Raw genomic sequence first — 24549 nt, 5'->3', positions numbered from 1 at the left:
AGGGAGGAAGTACATAAGATACTTTTTTTTTAATTTAAAAAACAATATTTTAAGAAAAAGCTGCTAAGTAGGACAGACTGACCCATTCTATTTTATTGAGAAAAAAGCCCTATTTTTATTTCTCTTGTAATGATGCTATATCAAAGTGTCACACTCCTCATTAGAAACAGAAGACATTTTGAAGCCTGCACAGTAAGAAAGGTCAGTCAGCAGCTTCCCTATTTTTAAAGAAAATACAACATTTCAGTTATATTATTACTAATGTATAATGAAATTGATCACCGATCGATACCCTGAACCAACTTCTTGGGCTCCAAAGGTCGCACACAGAGTGGAGCCCAACATCTCTGCTGCCAGAGCAATCCAACAGCTCTCAACAGTTACCTCTCAATCCTGCCTGCTTTTGACTTATCCAGACCCCTAGCAGCAGGCTCTTTCACCACAAAAAAAACCCAAAACCAAAAAAAAAACCAGAGGGAAAAAAGAACAAAAAAAAAAAAAAGAAGAGAGAGAGTATACTCCATAATATATACAAACTACAGAAGTGGATCTGCTTTTTCTAAGATGCATTTTCATCAGTCTCCCCAGGCTCTTAGCCAGCTATGTCAGAAGAAGCAGTTTCACTGAAAGCTTGAAAGGCACCCGATCAATTTGCCTGTATGGGTTTTTTCGTTCAGCTATAATCCTCTGTCATGAAACAGGAAAAAGTATCACCTGGAGCTGAAGAAAACATCAAAGAAGTCAAGTGGAAGGCCAGTTTTAATCACTATTTCATTGTTTATCTTCAACCTTAGAATTTATTTAGTAAGATTTTTTAAAAGGAACTAGGCATGTTATCAGATTTTAAAAAATAAATCACTTAAATGATTCTGAAAATTCTCATAAACATCTTTCTGCAACTTTATACGCTTCTTTTTTCTTTTAAAAAACCTCAGCTACTTTTGGCAAAAAGCTTTTTCATCCTTTATGAAACAATTTCAGGAGCAGGCATAGAAAGTCGTGATCCAATTCCACTCCTCTACCGGGCTGGGAGGATGCGATCAGCTCTGACTTAGGTGCCATTTAGATATATCACCTTAAGAGTGGGTCTGGGCCAATGCATCTTAATGGTTTGCAAGCATCACCAACATCAAGCATAGGCAGACCAAACCAAACATTAGCATGTAGACACACGAACTAAACTAAATTTAGTCCAAATTTAGCTTTAATTACAGATATACCATGCTCATTCTTATTTTTCTTTACCCACTGCAGAAAAGATCCTTAGATAGAAAGCTAAAAACAAATTGCACCTATGCTTTATATTAAGAGATGTCTCCTGATAGGAATGCCCCATCCCTCCTGGCTAAAGAGACGGATGGTGACACATTAAGGCAAACAGGTTTTGTTAAACAAAGCTAAATTTTTCCTTCTAAAATAAGTTTCGTTGATGGAATTATTTTGTTGAGTTAGTAACCTAAATGGAAGAATATTTTAGAGAAGAATATTATTTTGACTAATTAATATTAGTGTAATCATAGAATCATAGAATCATTAAGGTTGGAAAAGACCTTGAAGATCATCCAGTCCAACCATCAACCCAACACCACCAGGCCCACTAAACCATGGCCCTAAGCGCCGCATCTACTCGTCTTTTAAATACTTCCACGGATGGGGACTCCACCACTTCCCTGGGCAGCCTCTTCCAATGTTTAAACACTCTTTCAGTAAAGAAATTTTTCCTCACATCCAATCTAAACCTCCCCTGGCGCAACTTGAGGCCATTTCCTCTCGTCCTATCGCTTGTTACTTGGGAGAAGAGACCGACCCCCACCTCGCTACAACCTCCTGTCAGGTAGTTGTAGAGAGCGATGAGGTCTCCCCTGAGCCTCCTTTTCTCCAGGCTAAACAGCCCCAGTTCCCTCAGCCACTCCTCATCAGACTTGTTCTCCAGACCCCTCACCACCTTCGTTGCCCTTCTCTGGACACGCTCCAGCACCTCAATGTCCTTCTTGTAGTGAGGGGACCAAAACTGAACACAGTATTTGAGGTGCGGCCTCACCAGGGCCGAGTACAGGGGCACGATCACTTCCCTACTCCTGCTGGCCACACTATTTCTGATACAGGCCAGGATGCCATTGGCCTTCTTGGCCGCCTGGGCACACTGCCGGCTCATGTTCAGCCGGCTGTCGACCAACACCCCCAGGTCCTTTTCTGCCAGGCAGCTTTCCAGCCGCTCTTCCCCAAGCCTGTAGCGTTGCATGGGGTTGTTGTGACCCATGTGCAGGACTCGGCACTTGGCCTTGTTGAATCTCATCCAGTTGGCCTGGGCCCATCGATCCAGCCTGTCCAGATCCCTCTGCAGAGCCTTCCTACCCTCGAGCAGATCAATACTCCCGCCCAACTTGGTGTCGTCTGCAAACTTACTGAGGGTGCACTCGATGCCCTCATCCAGATCATCGATAAAGATATTGAACAAGACCAGCCCCAAAACTGAGCCCTGGGGAACACCGCTCGTGACTGGCCGCCAACTGGACTTAACTCCATTCACCACAACTCTCTGGGCCCGGCCGTCCAGCCAGTTTTTGACCCAGCGCAGAGTCCACCTGTCGAAGCCGTGAGCCGCCAGCTTCTCTAGGAGAATGCTGTGGGAGATGGTGTCAAAGGCCTTACTGAAGTCCAGGTAGACCACATCCACAGCCTTTCCCTCATCCACTAAGCGGGTCACCTGGTCATAGAAGGAGATCAGGTTGGTCAAGCAGGACCTGGCTCTCATGAACCTGTGCTGGCTGGGCCTGATCCCCTGGTTGTCTCGCACATGCCTTGTGAGCGCCCTCAAGATGAACCGCTCCATAATCTTCCCCAGCACCGAGGTCAGGCTGACAGGCCTGTAGTTCCCCGGATCCTCCTTCCAGCCCTTCCTGTAGATGGGCGTCACATTGGCAAGCCTCCAGTCGTCCGGGATCTCCCCCGTTAACCAGGACTGCTGATAAATGATGGAGAGTGGCTTGGCAAGCTCCTCCGCCAGCTCCCTCAGCACTCTCGGGCAGATCCCATCCAGCCCCATAGATACTCCGGAAAAGCAGCGGGACAGCGCAGAGCGGGCGGCGGGACAGTGCAGCTGCCTACACTGCCCAGGCTGGACTCCGTGCCGGGGCCGCCAATGTGCCTCGGGAAGCAGGCGTTCACCTTGGCCTTAGGATTTCAGATGCATGCCAGGTTCCCACTGAATGCCAGAAGTAGAGATCACTACAGATGGAGCCCCAAAGTGGGCTCCATGGCAGCAGTGGTTCACTAGTGGCGATTCAGCAGCCCTCCTTGGACAGCTGGCAACGGCTGGACTATGAAAGAGAGAGCCAGCCAACAGCTATCTTGTCACTGGACCAGATCAAGGCCATCAGGGGCAGCAATGGATACACTGAAGGTCCATCTGTGGTGAAAAAACCTGGGCCGCAGACAGCGCCAAGGCAAGAGAAGCATGAAAGGACTCACGAAATTATACCAATTAATGTGAATAATAATTACGAACACGGACCCAGTCACGTGGGGCACGTGGCACATCAGCATAATGCGAGGGCTCCCGTCTTGAGCAGGTCAACCAGCACGGGGAGCGCAGCCAGCTCTGGGAGCAACAGCAGTGCTTCCTCAGAGCAAGGGCTGCTGGGACGGTCACCTCCATCTAGGCCGGGCTCAGGCCACAGATCCGATCGGACAATCCGGATGCAGCCCAAGCAGTCGTCTCTGATTGTAGATGATCTGAAGAGTCCTTTGAAAGAGGACTTGATGCAGCACAAGTTTATCTGCGAACAGTGTGGGAAGTGCAAGTGCGGTGAGTGCACGGCCCCGAAGGCCCTCACTTCTTGCTTGGCCTGCAACCGGCAGTGCTTGTGCTCTGCAGAGAGCATGGCGGAGTACAGCACCCAGATGTGTTTGGTCAAAGGGATCTTCTACCACTGTTCTAACGACAATGAAGGGGACTCTTACGCAGATAATCCCTGCTCTTGTTCCCAGTCACACTGCTGTTCTAGGTACCTGCGCATGGGAGCGATGTCCTTGTTTCTGCCTTGCTTGCTCTGCTACCCTCCTGCAAAAGGATGCCTAAAACTCTGTCGAGGGCGTTACGACCACATCAGTCATACAGGTTGCCGATGCAAGAACTCCAACACGGTCTATTGTAAACTGGAGAGCTGCCCCTCCCGGGTTCAGGGCAAGCCCTCATGATTTTTGGAGGGAGGGTTACCTTCCTCCAACTTCAGTTTTTCAGGTTGTAGCTGATTTTTTTTTTCTTCTCCCCCCCTTCCCCCCTCATTTTGGGGCGGCTGTTCTTTTGCTTTCCTTTCTGTCTCCCCAACTTCAAATACACAAGTTCTTCCCTTCGCATCTTTGCTCTCCTCTTCCTATTGACTTGGCTGAGTGTGGAGCGTTTTACGTAGTCATTGCTGCTCTTTGGTAAGTGTGGACCTGGTATCTGCATCTGCCGCTCACTTTGGCAGGGTCTTCTGAGTTTGTAACTGAACCACTCCTGAAAGAGACAGTGAGGGCTCGCTGGGCTCTTGAAGCTTCTTGCTCTGTGAATATCTTCCCAAAGATATTTTTCGTTCTCAGCAATTTTTTTTTTTTTAATTTTTTAGTGTAATAAAAGCCATAAATGAAGTTTGATTTTGAGCTAAGCTAATTCAGCATAGGGCATTCTAATTTACTTTTATCCTCAATCAGTGGAAACTTCACTGTTCTTATCCTGGAAAAAATAAGCTTTGAAGAAAATCACTTAACTTCCAAGGGTTGTTTTAATCAGTAAAGAATACCCATTCAGCCTTAATTTCAGAGCTTTTCCAATTCAGAATTAGTGTTTATTGTGGAGATAAGTGTCTTAATGTGTTCATAAATCTGGTCTCGTACAACAATAATTTTTGCACTGTAATAAATGCTGACTGAAATTGTTATTATTGCCTTCATTAATAAACAGTTAATTGATAGATTAACAAAAAAACGGAAATGGAAAATGTCGAAGTATAACTGAATCAAGGCTATTCTAAAGAAGTTCCCTTGGAAATCTATTCTTGAAATAGTATTCATTATCTTTATGAATCCTACAGAAAAGGATAGAAATGCAGTGGTTGTAAGCCTTGTAGGTGATGCAGAAGCAAGCTGACAGTTATTTCCCAAGAAAACTCATATTGCACAGTATGTTCAGCTTTGGTAAAAAATGATGCGGAATACAGTTCAATGCAAAATGGTATCAGGAATCAAGAATGTGTATCACAGGTAAGCTTCAGAATTCAAAAACCACAAGATAAAGAATAGCCAAGTACAAATAAGATGCTAGGACAATGCAAATGGGAGCAAATGCAATCCTTCAATGAGTTCACAGCAGAATATCAAACAAAAAACTCTTACTGCCATGACATATCATTACTGAGACATTCCCAGAGCGCTGTATCTAATAATGGTGTCCAGATTTCTAAAAATTGTTGAATGTAAAAGAATTGGGAAGTACCTTTCTAGTGCTCAACAGATATGGCAAGATATGGTTTATTTTTAAAAAGCATGTGGTAAATCAAATAAAATCATATGCCTGACAGCACAGCAAAGTCAGATCTCATATACTCCTCAGCTCAGCCCTTTTAAGCCATTTTTCTCCACAGGCAGTGTAACACTTCGATGTCTGTAAGAATTTCAGTTCACCAGGTTTATTAGGGACCACAGGTTATTAAGAGCTTGATTATGTCAAGTGAGCTTCATGGTTGAAGCCTCATGCTAATTATTTATCTTTATGAGTACTGGTCTCCAGAAATTATTCTGTTGAATATACAAAAAAAAATCAGGTGCTGTGCTGTGCTTGACCAGGCATAGTCTTCTGATAATTCCCCTTTGTGCAAGTTACTAGTGAATTTTAGTCCTTGGATGTTAACCACAATAGCACACAGTCAACGCTTGATTTAAAAGAGACAACTGCAATAGTGACCATTAGTTTCCAAAGAACAAGCAACTACAGAGCGATGCCTTGGTGCCACGTAACCACACAAGCATTTCTACAGGAACGGTAGCATGGGGACAGAAAGCAAACAGTCAAGCGGCTTGACTTACTTTCCTTCTACGTACGGTGTTGCTGGTACACCTCATCCACTTTTTTAAAATATATATACATATATATATACACACACATACAGAAAGCAGATGCAGAGACAAACACACACTGCCTTTACATTAATCTTTTAAAAGAATGAATAATTTAAAAGAATGAATGATTACAGAAGCATTTGGTCTTTTTAAGGGTACAGGTGGCAGGGGAAAAAAAAACACACTACACAGACCTGTTGAAGCACTGAGTAGAAGGTTGCACCTAGACAGCATCTCGAGCAGATAAGGAAAATGCACTACATATGATCCAGGGGGAGCATTAAGAGCTCCAGTTTAAAGGAAACCAGACTAGGATAGTTCAAGTTATTTGGAGACAAAGGCTAGAAAGATTAGTGACAGTCAGTCGGGGGCTCCAGGTGCCCTGAACGACTCGGGGTTTCAAAGCCGACTGGAAATGAGGAATGTTTACAAATATTTCCTGCAGGCACTTCATGTTTTTAGCTTCAGCCTGAGTTATAGCACATCTCTTCTCACCACCGTTCTTTGAGGAAAAAATGAAGTTCAAATGTACTTACAGTATATCCATTCACCCTTGAACTACAAATTCAGACTGCCTGTCAATTGCCAAACCTTTATATTTTCAAGAAGTCACAGGAGCTGGTTTTATTCTCAGTATAATTTGACTGCAAGGGGGTGCCGCTTCCAAATGAAAGGAGGATTGGAAAGACCAGCAGAGGCCAAGAGCTAAAAAATAATAAACTTAGAAGTCAAAAACACAGAGAAAAAGATAAAGGAGAAGAACAGGGTAGGAAAAAAAAAAAGTGGCCCTAATAAGATAATAAATTTAAGACACGAAAAAGAAACAAACCAAAAATTGTCTCTAGATTCTCTCTGAATTTTTGCAGCCTCATAAGTATCCAGCAGAGTAGCTCCTCGGGAGGTATTTGAATATTTACAGGATAGAGATATAAGAGACAAGATGGCATATAAGTGAGAATCCAAGCAAGCTTCAAATGAGAGTCATGTCACTGAGCAGAGAGAGAGAGAGAGAGAGGATAATAGAGAGAGGCAAGTACAAGCGTTATGAAGGGCTGATGGAAAAGAAACATCTCTCTGACCGTGGCAGAAAAGGGAGCCAACCCAGGGATTCAAAGAAAGGCAAAGCATCCTAACGGCATCACCTTGCACCGCTACAGGTGGAGAGCAGTAGGGGTAGTCAGGTGCTGCAAAGGAGAAGGCCCCAGTTACCACGTGGAAGGAGGAGCGGATAAAGGTGACAGGGGTATGGAGGAGTATGAATGCTGACGGTGTGTTGTAGCAAGGCTGTATGAGAGTAGGGAGGCCAGGGAGAATACAGATTCGGTACCAAATGGAAGGACCAAACTTTTCTTGGCTTCCTGCAGGAGAAATGATTTAGTGGTTGAAACACATGCTTGAGTCTGGAGCTCTTTATTCTGCTCCCATTTCTGCTGATTATTTGCTCCATGACCCCAGGCACAGAACTGCTCTATGCCTTAGGATTTCCACCACAAAAATTAAAATGATTCTGTTGCGCGCAAGTGAGCCTTCAGGCTGCCTAGAGCCACCCACTCCCAGGGCACCAACCACTGAAGGGACTTTAAGAACAACTACTTTTGAGATTGAACCAGTCTCAAAACAAATAAATAAAATAAATCAAATTTACCTTTGTACAACCAATCAGACAGTCTCATTGGTTTCCATTTCAAAGAGAAAATTGGTTAAAAAGTTCTGATATTGGACTCAACAGCTCTACCCCCACACACCACAGAACACTGCGCTTCTTGCTGCATTTACTTTGTATGCTAACATCTCCTCCACCAGCTCATCTAAGTGCAAGAGAGAAAACTGATACAAAAATAATACGGAAGCTTCATGGCTGGAAAAAGATATGAATTAAAAATTGAGATACCCATACCAAACAGATATTTTTTTTTTAATGGAGAACGTTACCTTCCTTTGCAGTCTTAAAGCAGAAACTGAGATCCAGATATTCAGGACAAATCATTGCGGGAAACAGAAAACCCCACAGTAACCTCTAAATTACATGAGTCATGTACATCACTTCTCTTTTAAAAAGAGTGCTTTATGGAATTACACCTAATTTTGCAGTAAAGTTTTAAAAGAGTTATTTTACTTATTCTTCACTTAATAATAGGAAAAAAGCCCTTCACATAACAAATTAGCAGCAGTACCAGGAAGCTATTCATATGGGGAACTCCATACAAAGATCCATAATCCTTCTGTTTTCCTATAACACACAGAAATAAGCAGAGAGGAAGACTGTATAAGCTTTTAAAATAATCATAATCTATAAAACAGGACACTATAGTTTCTACATCATTCTGGAAAACTATCTTGTCTGATCCTGATAAGAAATTCAGTCTTCTGCCATCACAGAATCCAATTGCTTTGGCTGTTGGATATTTTGTTGTTGACTATATGAAATGATTGAAAGCCCAGTTCTTCCCCTAAATTGGGGCCAGATTGATTAGAGGTTGTTTGTATTGATTAGCTGTGACAGCTAGCCGCTAGTTATAAACAACAACAAAAATTCTTTCTTCCCCCCATACTGGCCTTATATAGAAAGCCTACTATGGAAAAATTTGTGTGGGTGCAGGGGGAGGGAGAAGAGGCCACCTCCTTCACTTTTCTAGGTAGCCTCTTAAGTCAGAGGACTTAATAGGGGATTACTTTTTGTTTAGAATTCCTTCTTGTCTCATGCCTTTTATTCTCGTGCCTAAGTTAATTAAACCCTTAAAGGAAAAAGGAGGGGAAAAAAAAATAATTAGGAAGGCAGGCCCTTTCTCACCATATACCATAGGTATTTTCACTAACACCCACAGATTAGAAACCAGCACTGAACTGATTAGAGATTGTTTTATTCTCTCTGCCATTTTTGTTGCCCTGAGTGAAAATTGATTTACAAAGGAACAGACACATTAGCTAAACTCAAGCTCTTCCCACAAGCAATATTCCACTGAGCTGAGTCACCAGAGTATGGTGGCACATGTTGCTTGTACACCTTCCTCTGCATTCGTTAGGCTTGGTTCATCCTTGGATGCCATCCCTTATTGGGAGGCACTCTTACACATTTTCTCCCTTTTCTATGAAAACTAAAATACTGCCAGAACCCAGATGTCCTGCTGCAAACTCTATTGGCCAGCAGAGATATTAGAGCACTTTATCTAAGCTATATAGTTCAGATAAATGCATGCAAGGCATCTCAAGTTAAAAGCCTTCAGGGCAAAGTTAATTTTATACCCCAGCCCCAAAAAGTCATTATGCTATATCCGCAAAACAACAGCAATGCAGAAAATAGATCACAATATCCCTCTTGAAACTGGGATGGGCAGAGTTACTTCTCTCTCCATTTACTTAAAGAAGGTATATAGAGTCAGTAATACACCTACATCTGCCGTGTGATTCAAAGCCAGCTGTGGTACAAAACCATTAAGGCCCACTGAGGTCAAAATAGTGAGAGCCCAGGCTCTTATGTACCTATTTACCGTGGTTTGCTTTTACAGATTATCTTAAAAATTCCAATAGACACAGAAACTTGATTAAATGGGGAGTTTTGTAGGATGAGGTAGTATATTTTGTTATGCTAATTGATAGATAGAGAAAGAGCTTTTACTGGCTCATGTTTTTAAAATTCAACCTCATACGTGCAAAACTTTGTTTTTTCCAACCATATCTGATACTACTTTTCTCGCAGATCTTGTCTCACTCATATGCATAATCTGTCAGGGAATGACAATATTGGTACACTACAAAACTTATGCAAAGCATGAGGAGAACTGCAGGAGCGCAAAGGAAAATGAGTCCAACCTCAGCTCTTCCAACACGGTTAGAAAGCAGAATGTTTGTCAGTCTCAGTTTTCTGGCACAGTTTTGCAAACCCCAAAAATATGCTTATGCATCCAGGTTTTTTATACACTTATCTGAAAGACAGCTTTCTTCACTTGGTTTCCTACAGCTCTAACAATTTTAGTAACAAAATATATGCACCTTCACTGATTTAGACAAATGATGCTAAAGTTCCCAGGGTACTTGTCACAGCAGCATCTTCAAACTCAAATACTTTATTTTCACAAATAACTGAGTTCAACATCACTACTAATGTCACTACTCCAATTCAGCCCTTTGAGAAATCTTGTGCTATTTCAGGAAAACATGAAAAAAAAAAGGTACAAGAAAGAAGTCATTGTCTTAGATTAAACAAGGTAGCACTGTTTAGCAAATTCAAGCTAACAAAAATGATACAGATCTGGTGACCTACAGAAAAACACAGTGGCTGAGAACTTACCCCCCTCCCTTTTTCAGACACGACAGGTTGTTTTTAATCCCACACTGTTAAACACAACGGTAAGGCTTCCAACCCCATCTCTGGTGCAGCTGTACACCTAATGCATTTCTGGGGATATCTGGTATTTGCAGAGAATTGCCTTAAGTGTCTTACAAATTAGGAAGTTCAAAAGTGCACAAAAGACCTACGTATATTATACCCTCATCCACTCACACAAACACATGTCTGTACAACATCACTCTGACTTGTTCTGAACCTAAGCCTTTCCTCCTAAGAACTGCCATTATTTATATTTCAGGGTTTTTCCTAAAACAAGATCTGAAAATATTCATATCACACTCAGACTTGATCAGTTTAACTAGAATTTTAGGTTACAGTCATCATACTGGTTCATTACGCTACCACCCTAATCGTATGTAGCAAGAACAGGAGGAAGATGCTTTCACCTAAATGTAAGAACAGGTTTCTAAACATCATTGCAGACCTCTCAAAGTATTTCCTGCTATTGCAAAGTGGTTTACATGCCAGACACACTGCTGAGTCTTGTTTGAAAAAAGTAAAAAAGTATTTGTATAACTATGCAGGATTGGTATAGCCACAGTCTTCTTATCTCCCCTTTAATTTCTTCCTTTCCCACCAGCCAGCTGATCAATCAGACCTACTTCTGGTAGTGCGGCAGTAGCGAATAGGTGGACAGTGCTCTACGATCAAAATATTTTACACCCACTTTTGCTTCTGAAGGTATCTAAATGCAGTAATGGTTCAGGGCACAGGAGAGTTGGGCTGCAATTGTTCTTTTCTGCTTTGAAAAAATGCACGTGAATAAATATCCCCTCTTCTATATTGTCCTTTCAAATACTAAAATCCCGTTATGTATTCCTCTGAAGAATAAGGTCAGACCAGAATCTACTAAGACTGCTACAATAGGTGTAGAAAGCCATTCTACATAGAAGAGCCACATTGAAATCCTTGTAGAGCGTGAATAATCAAAAAGAAGCAAAGAACCTTACATTTTTTTCCAGTTATTCACATTTATCAAAAAACAGACTTCACATTGCAGCCAAAAAAAAGAATGTATGTATGTGCCGGTTTTGGCTGGGACAGAGTTAATTTTCTTCACAGTAGCTGGTATGGGGCTGTGTTTTGGATTTGTGCTCAAAACAGTGTTGAAAACACAGGGATGTTTTGGTTACTGCTGAGCAGTGCTGACACAGAGTCAAGGCCTTTTCTGCTTCTCACCCCACCCCACCAGCGAGCAGGCTGGGGGGGCACAAGGAGTTGGGAGGGGACACGGCCGGGACAACTGACCCCAACTGACCAAAGGGATGTTCCACACCATATGACGTCATGCTCAGCGTATAAATCTGGGGAAGAAGAAAGAAGGGGGGATGTTTGGAGTGATGGTGTTTGTCTTCCCAAGTAATGGTTACGCGTGATGGAGCCCTGCTTTCCTGGAGATGGCTGAACACCTGCCTGCCGATGGGAAGGAGTGAATGAATTCCTTGTTTTGCTTTGCTTGCGTGCGTGGCTTTTGCTTTCCCTATTAAACTGTCTTTATCTCAACCCACGAGTTTTCTCACTTTTACCCTTCTGATTTATCTCCCCCATCCCACCAGGGGGGAGTGAGCAAGCGGCTGGGTGGGGCTTAGCTGCCAGCTGGGGTTAAACTATGACAATGTACCATGCATGGAATAATATTGCAAAAAAGGCAGTCACTTTAACTTTACCAACTCCTGCAATGTTATGCTGTTTCAAGAAGATAGGCAGGACACACAGGCTCTAATATTAATCAAAATTTTTCCTGTAACCTATGCTGATAAATTCCTGGCAAGGTCATATTTAAAGGAAGTTTTCTTGACGGGAAAAACTGTCTGCGTCTCCAAAATGTGCACAAACAGACTAATAATTGAAAGAGCAAGCAATAGCTGTGACATCAAGAAATGCCAGGATATTATTTACAAAATGGACAGCTGTGTAATTCCAACTACAGCAATTTCAGTTGCTACAGTTTTCAGGCATGCCCACACAATCATTAATTTAATATCTAGCCCACCCAAATCCAACCACATTGTTCCTCATGCAGACTGGCTTCTTCCCAGAAATAACTATTTTCTTAACGTGCCTTCACACAGTTTTCTTAATTTACGCCTATCAAACATAGGCTATCTTAGAAATAAGGGGTATTAGACGTATCCACAGGCTAGATTTGTTAGGCACCTGCCCTCTTTCAGATGTGATCCATATAAAAAGAAAGGAGAAGATGCTGGAAAATTGTGTATTCTTTCTGAGCCAAGCCATAGAGATAAATGTGCTGCAGCCTGTTTCAAAATCTTTTTATGACTCTGGTACCTCTGGGTCAGGGTCTGTTTTTGTAGAGGAAAGCAGATTTTGACAGAACTGTATCTCTCTGTGGCTGTAATAGAGTAATGTATCAAATTGGTGAACAAGACAAAATAGGATGCCATTTTTTCCAAGTTCACTGAAAACCGTAGGGGTGAGTCATTACGTAAATGAAAAACCCAGAACTAAAGAACTCAAATAGGGCAAAAACACTCTAATGTAACCTTGAAGCATCCTCCGCCGGAATATACGCTGTTTTACAACAGACAAACACACAAAGGGAAGCTTTAAATACCAAGCGTGACTTGACTCACTATTAGATGTAACTGAATTTCTCATTTGTTAGGTAATAAACAGTTTGGTGATTATCATTTCATTTACATGTAGGAGTCGTTTGCAAACTTCAGGTCAGAAAGACATTTCCAAAAAACACAGTGGCAAACTAAGGGATTGTGTAGTCTGCAAGAATAAAGCAAATAAAATATAAGGAAGACTGGGGACCTGGCTAGGGTCATGAATATTTTCACAAGCCTGCAGGAAACAGCGGAGTGACTTGCTGTGATGTTTTGCCAGTGGACTCTAGCCTATGTTATCATTCACTTTCAAAATCTGTTGACTTCCAAGAAAGTGCTGTGGCATTTAATTATACATGAATTTGCATCACTAAGCAGCCCTCAGTACTTTTTTTTTTTTTTTTAAAAGCCCCAAACAATAGAACTTTGATTTCAGGTGGGTTTCAAGAAAATACTGATCTATTTCCATTATACAAAAGAAAATTAAAAATCCCTGATCACCTCCAAGTAGAAAGCAATGTGTGCTTAGTAGAAACTTTGTGCAGTTGATAATATACACATTTCTCATACTCTTCAAAACATATATGAAACATATATGAAACAATTTCCAGAAAAAAACAGAGCTTGCTAGGTTCTCCTGGTTAGGTACACGCACACAACCCGAGAAGTAGTGTTCTCCTGTAGGAAAGGACATTTGGATCACATCAATCCAACTTCTCATAATATCTGGATATTTATGTAATACTTATTTCTATACAGGCACACATGTAAGTGTTTGTAATAAAAATATTACACCTCAGGCTTTTTAAGCATTAATTTATGTAATACCTAATGTGAGAGAGCACCAGAGACAGAAAGACAACCCAGAAAGCCTAATGAGCTGGTTTCAGAAGTCAGCATACAAAGTGTAAGGATATCACAAATTTGAAAGACCTTCCAGTGAGATTTTTGCTAACGTCTTGCAGTTAAGCTCCAGGGCTCATGTAATTTATTTTCTTGCCTTGAGTAGGGAAATTAGAGCACTGCAAACACCAGGAATGAATGTTTCTCTCTGGTCTGATTCACTGATGAATCAAAGCTCTCTGCAAACCAGCCTGAAAAAGTGTGTTTAACTGGTAACATGCATCGGGTGATACAAGCTGCCACTTTTTATAAAAGGCTTACACGCACGAATATATGGGAATTTGAGCTATATAAACTGGTTATGGCACTATTTTGGCATAAGGCTTCTACTTTATTTTCCAGAATCCAAGTTATATATTGCACGTTCTCTGCTGTCTGTATTATCCACCTGCATTGTCGACCCTGAAAAAAATCTTAAAACAGGTATTTAAGTGCTAGGCAAAAGAACAACAGAAAAGAGAAATAGCTAAGTGGAAAAATTTGTGTGTGGTCTCATTTAAGTCACTTGAGCCAGAGACAGGGAGAGTAACATTGCTCAAAACCTCCCCACTCTGCCGCTGCCCTCCTACAGTGGCTTTTAGAGGCGGGGGATGGAGTACGTGTCATATTCTTTTCTGTAAGGAAGCCTGTGAACGCGGACCGCTGCGGGATCAGGCAGAGAAGAATTTAGATGCCTGTCACTCCAAATTTCCAAACACCACTCTGCTATAGAGCGAGGTTATATTTCCCTTCTCTACAGCTCATGTGTACCACATGTAATGCAGTAATTCAAATTAATTTTTCATAAGATAAAAATAACTCATCAAGTCCCAGCCAGCTGGGTACTAAACCTAACTAGAAATAAAAAAGTTTCAGAGAAGAAATTCCACTTATTTTTTGGAATATTTCCAAGTCTTTTCTTATATACACGAACAGCATCTGCCTGTCTGCTTGACAGCTGTTACCATATGACAGATATTCCAGCACAGCGCCCCTAACCTAAAGAGAGATGTGTACAAGCATTTCATGAGATAATCACAACAGATCAATGTTTAGTATGAGAATTTGCCAATGCTCTTCCTCTGTTTAATATCCCAAATGAGTACAAGTAGATGTGTTACATCTTACAACTTTACAGCTACAAAACCAGAATCTGAACGATAGTCCTTCCCCCATTTGGGAGAACTGAAAAAACTGAATTACTTCTTCTCAGCTCTGATAGCGATACTGGTACAGCTACAAAACAAATATTGAATGATAGCATACTGAATGCTCTTCCCCCTGAGATTAATGGGCTTTGCCAAGATAACGCAGATTACACAGTAGTGTGAGGCACTAATGCTGGGGAAGCAAAACAAAATCTAAGGGGGATTCCTGGTGAGCAAAGTTCCAGTTTGTCCTTTCTGGATCTTCCTCTTTGAACCTGCACCTCTGAGTCGGTGATGGTTTTGCTCTTGAATTGTACAGGAGAAGCAAGAATGTTTCTTCACTGCTTGCACACACTGAACTCATCTCTCTGTTGCAATCAAACAGCCTTTCTGAATTCCTCATTGTCCATATACAGCACCTGCTTTGTCTTCCCTCCGAAGCAACTCTAGCCCAGACGAACTTGTTACATCCTTCCCTGATCAATTAACAACCAAGTTGATTCTGAGAAGTTCTAGCCTGAGTCTGAAGTTTCAAAAAAAAAAATCTCCTCCCACAGCAAAGAAAAAGCAATGCAATGTGCAAACGGCTTTAAAACACATTTAACTATAGCTATTAAAGTAGCACATAGTTATTCTAGTGTATTCAGCCACCCAAAACTACAGCCCAGTTTCTTGTGCACTATAGAACCAAAGCCAGTCTCAACATTCCTGTCTTATTTTCTCTTTTCTCTAGAATAGGCAGAGATAGGAGCTCCCTTGGCAGAGAAACGAGGTTCAAACACCACAAACTGAATCCACACCGAGGTTCCTCCCCACCTTACCTACTACTCGATTGCAAAGTCAGTTCAAAATCCACAGGACCTAAATTTTCCAAATTAAGATTCTTCACGCACCTAAAACTCCACCTAAAGCATTTCCAAGAGCTACACAAGTCCTGACAGTGCCCATCGGTAAGTGCCTGGGTTTCTAAATTCAGCTCTGCCAAAACTGGGCTCTCTTGCACCCACTGCCTTTGCAGGACCCACATTTGGCACCTGATCCACAAGTATACCCAGTGGACGAGGTGCCAGAGAAAAAGATGGTGATGGTGCTGCTCTGTCTTCTCTTCTCATCCCTCTTACTGCCAGGGTTGAACCCCTGACAGAAGATATGGCAGATGAGATCAGTTCCATCCTTTGTCTTAGTTAAGCTTTCAGCTGCCACAGTAAATGTTTAAACCTCCAGATACAGGCCAGTCTGAGGTAGGAAAGACAATGGTATCAATCTTTTCTACCAAAGCTAAACCGCTTCAGAGGGATGAATTGAATATTCATTGAGCCAAGAAAAGGAGAAAAAGGATTCATAGACCACTGGTTTGGCTATCTGATTATTCGCCAGGGAAACACAGCTTTCTCTACTGCTCTACTGAATGCTTAATGTAAAGAAAGTGTTGAACAGCACAGACAGGGGGATGGATGTCTCCTTATCTCCCAGCCACTGGGCTTTAGAGTCATGCCAGCTCTATTTGCTACACCAACAAATATTTAACCCTTCTGCACAAAGGGAATCAGGTTAACGAGACCGACGGTCTTTGTATCTATAAGGGTTAATTGATGCTTCAGAGTATAATATGCCTACGTCCAACAAAACCGAAACATTTCAAAACCAAAACAAAGCAAGCAGAACCGCCCCCCAACCCTCCCGACAAACTGAATGGGCTTGTTTATGAAAAGTTGACATATCTGGTCACAGTGCAAATTAGTAGAGCAGTATCTCGTTATTTTTATTATCCCAAATTAAAAACCAATGTCGTCTGCAGCTCTGACAAGTGATTGCTTATTACCATAATACAGTATTTATAAGCAGCAGATGACACAGACCCTGACATATTTTTTATGTGAAGCAGCATATAGAAATAAGTTTCCTACAAGTCAAAAAACAGTCCATACAAATCTCAAATTAGCTGCAATATACATACATGTGATGTGTTAGAAAAACCTCCTCGTAGTAATGAACCACTAGCCCTGTACTCACAGCAGGAATAGCCACATTTAAATTTCCTCACTAGGCTAATGAGAAGAAGAAGAAAGATCTTTGTGTATGCTATAACTAGAAGCCATTGTAATTATTTTCTTAGGGCTAGCTGAATGCAAAAAAAGCCTGCTATAATGAATGTACACTGGCTTTGCCAGATGGTCAAAGTTATTTCTGTTTTGGTGGTGGAATGTGGTAGGTTTGATCCCCAAGGACTTGCTCAGAAAACAGTAATTTGGGGATCAACTCTAGTGATGCACACAATGAAAATTAAGTTCTACAACAAAATAAGTTTTGCCACTGGGCAGATTGCTGAATAAAAAGCTTGACTTGCATTAGTTCCCGTTATCTCTATTTGCAAGCTGTTCACAAATAGCTAGCCGAATGATAGGAGATTTTCCATAAATATTCACTTCATGTTTACATAAAAAACCATAGTAGTTTGCTATCCAAATTTATAGTAACTATTTTCTCTAGAAAGATCACTTTTGATAGAAAACACAAGCATAGGAAAAGCTTTTCTGGGTAGAAAATAGCAGAACCTATGCCAAACTATCAGCTTTGTGCACAGACCAGAAAATGCTCCAGTGCGCTGGAATTCAAATTTTATCCAGTCAGTCAACACATTTCTAATAAATGTCATTTTCATGCCCCCTCTTTGCATACTTAGGCAAACTAGGACCAAACAAGCAATATAATATCAGTGAAACAGAACTAATAAACTAGAAATTATGTGCCTTTTTTTTCTTGCAATATATCTCCAGGGCATCAGAAATTCAGCCATGGTGACTAAGGACTCAAACGCATTAGAGTTGTTTTTGTCTCTACTGCTATGTGGCACAGATTGTAATACATAGTTCAGTGAGGAAAGCAATTTGGAGGGACACAGTCCAAGGACTCCTCCTCCCATATGTATTACAGAACAAGTCTGGACACTACCAATCAGATCATCGGGCCACTCGCTTTAAGCATATAGTAGTTGGTAAGTAGTTCGCAGCAGCACTTCAGAAGAGCTACAGTAAGCAGGTGGATACAATTCAGCCTTTTTTCGGACTGATAACCATATAAAATTTTTCAGGCTCTGGAATTTCCAGAGAGAGGTTGGATCCTCAGCTCTTACAAAGCACCGTAGTTTCATTCAGATGCGGTAACCGTGAAAGTCATTTACACTAGCCAAGGATCTAGTCTATGACGCCTGGCTCATGGCCACCAAACAGTCCACAAAGCTTCAAGTGAACTCATAAAGCATTGCCCAGTAACAAAAAAGAAATTCACTGCTGTCCTTGAAAACTGTTGGTTTAATAGGAATTTTGCCTTGAGATTAATATATAAACCCCAAATTGGAAGGACAACAGTGACAGGGATCGCTGGTGCATAAAATCGACTGAAATAAAAGAACTGAAACCATGATTTTTATGACATGCTCCACATGCCTCACTCAAAGCCTGGTTTTAAAGGTTAAATGCCCAATACCTGGTGTCCAGAGGAACATAAGGCCTCCAAAAGCATAAGACAGAACAACAGGAATTCAGAAATTGTGCTTGTGCGTTGAAAGGAGTGGCACCCAAAGCAATGTTTTAGATGTATAGAAAGTGGTGTTAGTTAACATAACCTAGACCCCAACTTTGTAGTCAGGTTAAAAGTGAGGCAAGTGGTTTAATAATTGCCCTTCCCCCTACAGTCTACCCGTATTTATTTTGTTTGTTTTTTTAAAAAACCTTTTCCTGTGTTTTCACATATATATTTTTAATATGCATACACATGTGTGTGTATGTGTGTGTGCAAGCTACGCAAAACCTCAAGCAGCATCCAGTATGTGAAGTTATTATGCACCATAGCGAGCAGGGTAGTCCTGTTTAATTATGAGAACATCTGTTGTCCAGTCAAATAAATAGGGAAATGGAAAATATATACAGTTAATTTTATCGTTCCAGTCACTTACAAGCAAAAATGTAGCAAAAAAATTTTACAGAGTTGATAAATTCCTTTAATCAGCCCATACTCTAAAAAACACCAGAACCATGAGTGGTGTGGGGCAGGGTACAAAGCTGACTTGACAGAAAAGGTCACGCAGGCCCTGAAACACAGATAAATTGGGACGGGAAATTAGTTCATTACCCTGAACTCCAGCAAGGCCAAAGGCTTTAGTCTTTCACACAGTCGCTCCTGCATTGAATCCAGTAATGAGCATTTGCTAAACTGCATCTTCCACGGATGCAGTCAGTCTTGATTTAAAACAACAGTGAGATCATGGAAAGGAATTACAACTTCCCTGGTAATTAGCTCCAGTGGTTGATTATCACATTGCAATGGAGAGGGAAAAAACAAAACCAAACCAAACAAAATCCATTTCCAACACAAACTTGTCAGGCTTCAGCTTCCAGCTGCTGGGCACTACCAGACTGAAGAGCTTTGGTGGTCAGTGGGTGGGTTGTGGAGTTTTTATTGGTTTTCCTCCTGTTAGATTTATATATATTCTGTCACTTCTCACTTCCTCTTTCCTTTCTTCTTTGACTTTAAAGTACTAAAGAGCCTGATCCTTCTCTCATTACAATGAATTTTCATCTGCCTTCAGAAGTGTCAGACCTTTTTCTTTTCCTTTTAGATCAATTGCATGTCACAACATTAAAAGAAGTTACTGAAAACTCAACGCCATATACCAGTATCACCATTCTCACTAGCGCTGTAAAGAGACTTACCACTTCCTTGCTCCTATTTACTACTCGCTTATTCATCCCCCTGCAGAGCATCTCACCTTGTTTGGTTACAGCATCACTCAGAGATCATACGTTCTCTTGCTTGGATACTGTTACCCCCAGGTCCTTTTAGTTGCTGCCTTCCAGGGTAATTTCTCATTTGAAGCAAGCTCACACTCCTTATTTCTATAGGAATCGCTTTACATTTGGTGTATTTAAAGCTTATTTCTGTTTCAATGAACCTCTATTTATCATTCTTTCAACTGTTGATTTAGCTGAACGTTTTTTCCATATTGATTTTATAGTTACTGTTGCAAAAATGGTAGAGCCGAGCTGTAGTAAACTTAATAGGATGATTCCATATAATCTATCCTGGAGTCCTGGGGACTGCTAACATCCATCAGACCAGGAGCTTATAGCACTTCTGGAAAAGAAAGGCCATTCTGGCATGCCCACAAATTTACTTGGGTGGACATTTGTGGCGGGGGGGAAGCAGCAATCACAAACTTTCTCAAGTAAGGAAGCACTTGATCTTTGCTGTAAAATAAAGTAACGGCAAGAGAGCTCTCTACTGTACAGTCAACAAAGGTACACGAAAAAGGAAGAGAGAGCATGAACCGTGAGAGATTAGGCTACAAAAGTGCACTTCAGCATTGGCAAAGGGCCCATCGAACCCCCAACTGCCACACTGACACTAGTCTTACACAACGAATAAAGAGAGACATTTGAATTAGCTTTCTTCAAACGACTGCTGAAGATTTCAGGCCAGATGGACTCACTTTGTCACCAAAGGAAACCATGAAGTGGACCAAGGGGAAAGTGAGGAAGATAACTTTTATTCTAGTCCACAATCCACCTCACGGGAGAGGGAACAACTGACATCCTAGACTCCCTGGGTACCAGAGACACAATACAGTAACCCACCAGGCGAGCTGAGCGCTGCGTTGGGACAGAGTCAGGCACGGCGTGTCACGTCCTAGAGACATTAGCAAGGAGCGGCATCTCAGTAATTCTCCTAACGACGAGTAGAGAGGATCGACTTTCTCACTGAAGAGAAATTCATTATCTGGCCTGCTAAGCATGGGAGATAACCTAAGAGAGTCAGGACAAGGGCTCCTATCACACACTCATCTCTCAGATGGCCGCATTCTCCCTACCAGTCTTTGACCGCTGTATTTGGGCCAGTAGCAGTCTAATTCTGACAAGAACTGGTGCCAACCCAGCACTGATGATCAAGTTTTCTACCTATCCTGACCTGCCCCACACAATGTTTGATCAATGCAATTTATAACCATCACCGTAGCATCTTACGGATTCATTGGCACCGCCACAGAACTGCCTACTCAAGGCTATCATAGTGTTGTGTAAACAGAAGCAAACCAAGTCTCAAAGAAAACGGTGCAGATGGTTGTATCTATTTTGCAATTGCGAAAAGCAGAAGCAGAAGCTCAGCAAACGCATCTCATACAGCAAACCCACGGGTACAGCTGCAAACAAAAGCTCAGCCCTTGACTCTTACACCCTGTTCCTGCCTGTCTTCCTTTCTTAAAGTCATTTTGAAACAAAGAAAGCAATAACGGATTTAAGTGCTTTGTAGTGACAAGAGATAATATTAATGCTTGTTAATCAAGTGTTTAAGGAAACTAAATAGTGCAGGAAGTCGCCTTTACAGAGTATATTTTATCTGAATTGACAATCTATTTTGCTTTATGAAACAGTTGCCTATATTAGAATAAACAAAGGAATTAATGCTGTGCCTTAATACTCTAGTAATCTGCTCTTTACAGTGTGTTTTTTTTTTTGCTGTGGAACTTCAAAATTATTTCTAATGATCTGAAAAATGTTCCAAAGCAGAGTCAGTCTGCCTCTGCTCAGAGCTCTGCGCCTCCACTTGAGACTTGCTTCCTTTCCCACGTTATTACTGCAAACAGAATGTCTCCTAAACTAAGAAATCCAGCGTGAAAAGATACTTCATTACTCTGTATCGTGATGAATACCAAATTTCCCTTGGGCTGTCAGGAAGTGGAAGGTTTTTTTATCTGTGTATCAAAACAGCAGTCGGATTTCATGAAACCTACTTACAGAGGATTTTTCCGCACCTCCTTAAAGTTCTTTACAATTACTAACATTTCGGGACAGGGAGCAGAAGCAACGCCATTTAAGATAGTTAAATTTTAAAGATGTCCTGGCCGCTGTAAGAAATTTCTGCTGCCAAGATGACTTATACAGGTTATTTTCAAACACTGTTTATCTTTATTGGGACTTCAACGTGGTTTCTTAACATATTTTAAACAATAATTTGCCCTGAAAGTCATTATGATGACCTTTCATCAACAAATCGGCATATTTATTGCTATTCGCAGTGTTCATTCACATGCTGGCTGACATGGAAAAACAGTTTGGTTTGAAAAACTTGATTTTATTCATTCAACTTTTGCTAAAACGGCATTTATGTCAATCAAAATAATTACACTCACAGTTTCTTTACTTCACACTTAATATCTCACACAATGATGAGGGGAAAAAAAAAAGTAACTCTAAACCGTCAGATGTTTGCATTTGTCCAACTACTCCACGCTGACATTATTTTCAGACAGGACTTCAAAATCTTATCAGCATAATGATCACAGACTGGAGCAAGAAGCACACAAATTATCAGAAAGACATGATAAATATAGGATAATGATCAGCAGGAAAGGTTCCCCCGAAGCAAGTAAACAGTTAGTTAGCAGATAGTTTCTGTGATTTATATTTGTCACTTTGATAGAGACTAAGAGTATTGCTTCACAATAAATATATTTCAGTTCACAATTCATAGTCACACAGACACCTGTTGTGGTTTAACCCGGCAGGCAGCTAAACACCACACAGCCGTTCGCTCACTCCCCTCCACCCCAGTGGGATGGGGGAGAGAATTGGGGAAAAAAAAAAATTAACATTTGTGGGTTGAGATAAAAACAGTTTAATAGGACAGAAAAGGAAGGGAAATAATAATAATAATAATAATGATAAAAGAATATACAAAATAAGTGATGCACAACGCAATTGCTCACCACCCGCCAACCGATGCCCAGCCAGTTCCTGAGCAGCGGTCACCCCCCCTGGCCAACTGCCCCCCGTTTATATACTGAGCATGACGTCACATGGTATGGAATGTCCCTTTGGCCAGTTGGGGTCAGCTGTCCTGGCTGTGCCCCCTCCCAGCTTCTCGCTGGCAGGGCATGGGAAGCTGAAAAGTCCTTGACTAGTGTAAGCACTGCTCAGCAACAACTAAACCATCGGTGTGTTATCAACATTATTCTCATCCTAAATCCAAAACACAGCACTGTGCCAGCTACTAGGAAGAAAATTAACTCTATCCCAGCCGAAACCAGGACAACACCTTAGATTTGCACTGGACTACAGAAAATACTACATCAATATACCATCTCCTCTGCTTAGCAGGGATTTTGTGCAAGAATGCACTACACTGCACTTGAACATAAGTTTGCTGATCTGGCTTTGCTCATTTGTACAGTGCTCTTAGCGCAAATAGTAGATCGAGGAGGATCCTTAAACACAGAGCCCTGTCATTAAAAGCCCTGCATTTCTCTGGGCTAGCTGCATGCACTGTATCACTGCAATACGTCATCTACCCTGCACACTAGTAGATAGCCAAGACTTTCAAAAGCACTAAGAATGTATAAAAAAAAAAAAAAGCATGTAGAAACAGAAAATATGGACAGTGACCGTTCATAAACAGACAATGAATAAAATAATCGCAACTTCCAAGGTGTGAACATTTTTCTCATTGCAAGAAGGGAAAGTGAAATGTCATTATGAATTTAGAGACTAAAAGCTTCTGCACAGTCACTGGAGAAACTGATTATCTTGACACATGTTGAAGACAAACACGATGGTTTTTATTTATACCTTACACTCAGAAGCTCAAATAAGCAAGTTATCAAAACTGTAGTAAAACTGTAGGTTAATGATAGTATTAAAAAAAATTTTAGATTAAGAAGTCTTCTAGCTTCCTGATGCACACAAACTGTTCTCTGTGTTTTAAGGAACTTGACATGTAAATACAGAGTATTCAAGAAAAATATTACTTCTTCAATATCAACGCTAACCTCCTGTATCAGACAGAATAATGGAAGAAACGAGATCATTTCAGCACCCTTTCATCATCTTCTGAATATGAATCTATGGTGATTCTTGTCTCAATGCATAAAATCCTAGCAAGTTTTCCCCTGAAGTGAAAGGTGAAAGATATAACACATGTCTATTCACCAGTGAGGTTCAAGTATTCTGAAAATCGGATCATGAACCATGGTGCCAAGTTTATCCTCTTTCAAAATTGATTAGAAAACACTTTTTTTTCCCCTGGTGTTAACAGAGAAAGAAAAATCTCCTTCCCAACATACTCCCATTCCCTATTAAAACGTATATTGCTTACTTTTCTTTTTAGTGAAAAATACTATTCTCTGACAATCTTTTTAAACATCGCTTATATATAATGGAATTCCCTAAAATCAGTCTTGATACTTTGCAATCATAGTGGTCAACGTTGGCAAGACTTGTTCATGACAACCCTGCTGTCCTCGTCTACCTTGTTTCAGGCTTATGGAACATTTACATTAGCCAGATATTTATCAGGATTCTTTAGGTATATTCAAAGTTCCTTTTCTATGTTCAAAGAGCAGCAAAGAACATACCGTGATAGATAGCATGACACACAGCATCAATCTACCCACAGATATACATGACTCTCTGAGTCTCCTCCCAACGTGAGCGAATTACTTCAGAGG

General features: G+C 41.1%; 1 protein-coding gene across 1 annotated transcript; it reads left to right on the top strand.

The window, feature by feature from the left end:
• Positions 1-3115: 3115 nt before the first annotated feature.
• On the top strand, positions 3116-4200 carry LOC143162787 (protein sprouty homolog 1-like). Its single transcript, XM_076343354.1, has one exon. It carries the CDS (start codon positions 3235-3237, stop codon positions 4198-4200), a length of 966 nt encoding a protein of 321 aa, XP_076199469.1. The 5' UTR covers positions 3116-3234.
• The last annotated feature ends 20349 nt before the right edge of the window (positions 4201-24549 follow it).

The sequence above is a fragment of the Aptenodytes patagonicus genome, chromosome 7 (assembly GCF_965638725.1).
Source record: "Aptenodytes patagonicus chromosome 7, bAptPat1.pri.cur, whole genome shotgun sequence".
Classification (NCBI taxonomy): domain Eukaryota; kingdom Metazoa; phylum Chordata; class Aves; order Sphenisciformes; family Spheniscidae; genus Aptenodytes; species Aptenodytes patagonicus.
This window is presented reverse-complemented; position numbering and strand designations above follow the sequence as displayed.

Bases quoted from the DNA above. Each gene is read 5' to 3' on its own strand.
- LOC143162787 (XM_076343354.1), top strand. From the start codon at position 3,235: ATGGAGCCCCAAAGTGGGCTCCATGGCAGCAGTGGTTCACTAGTGGCG.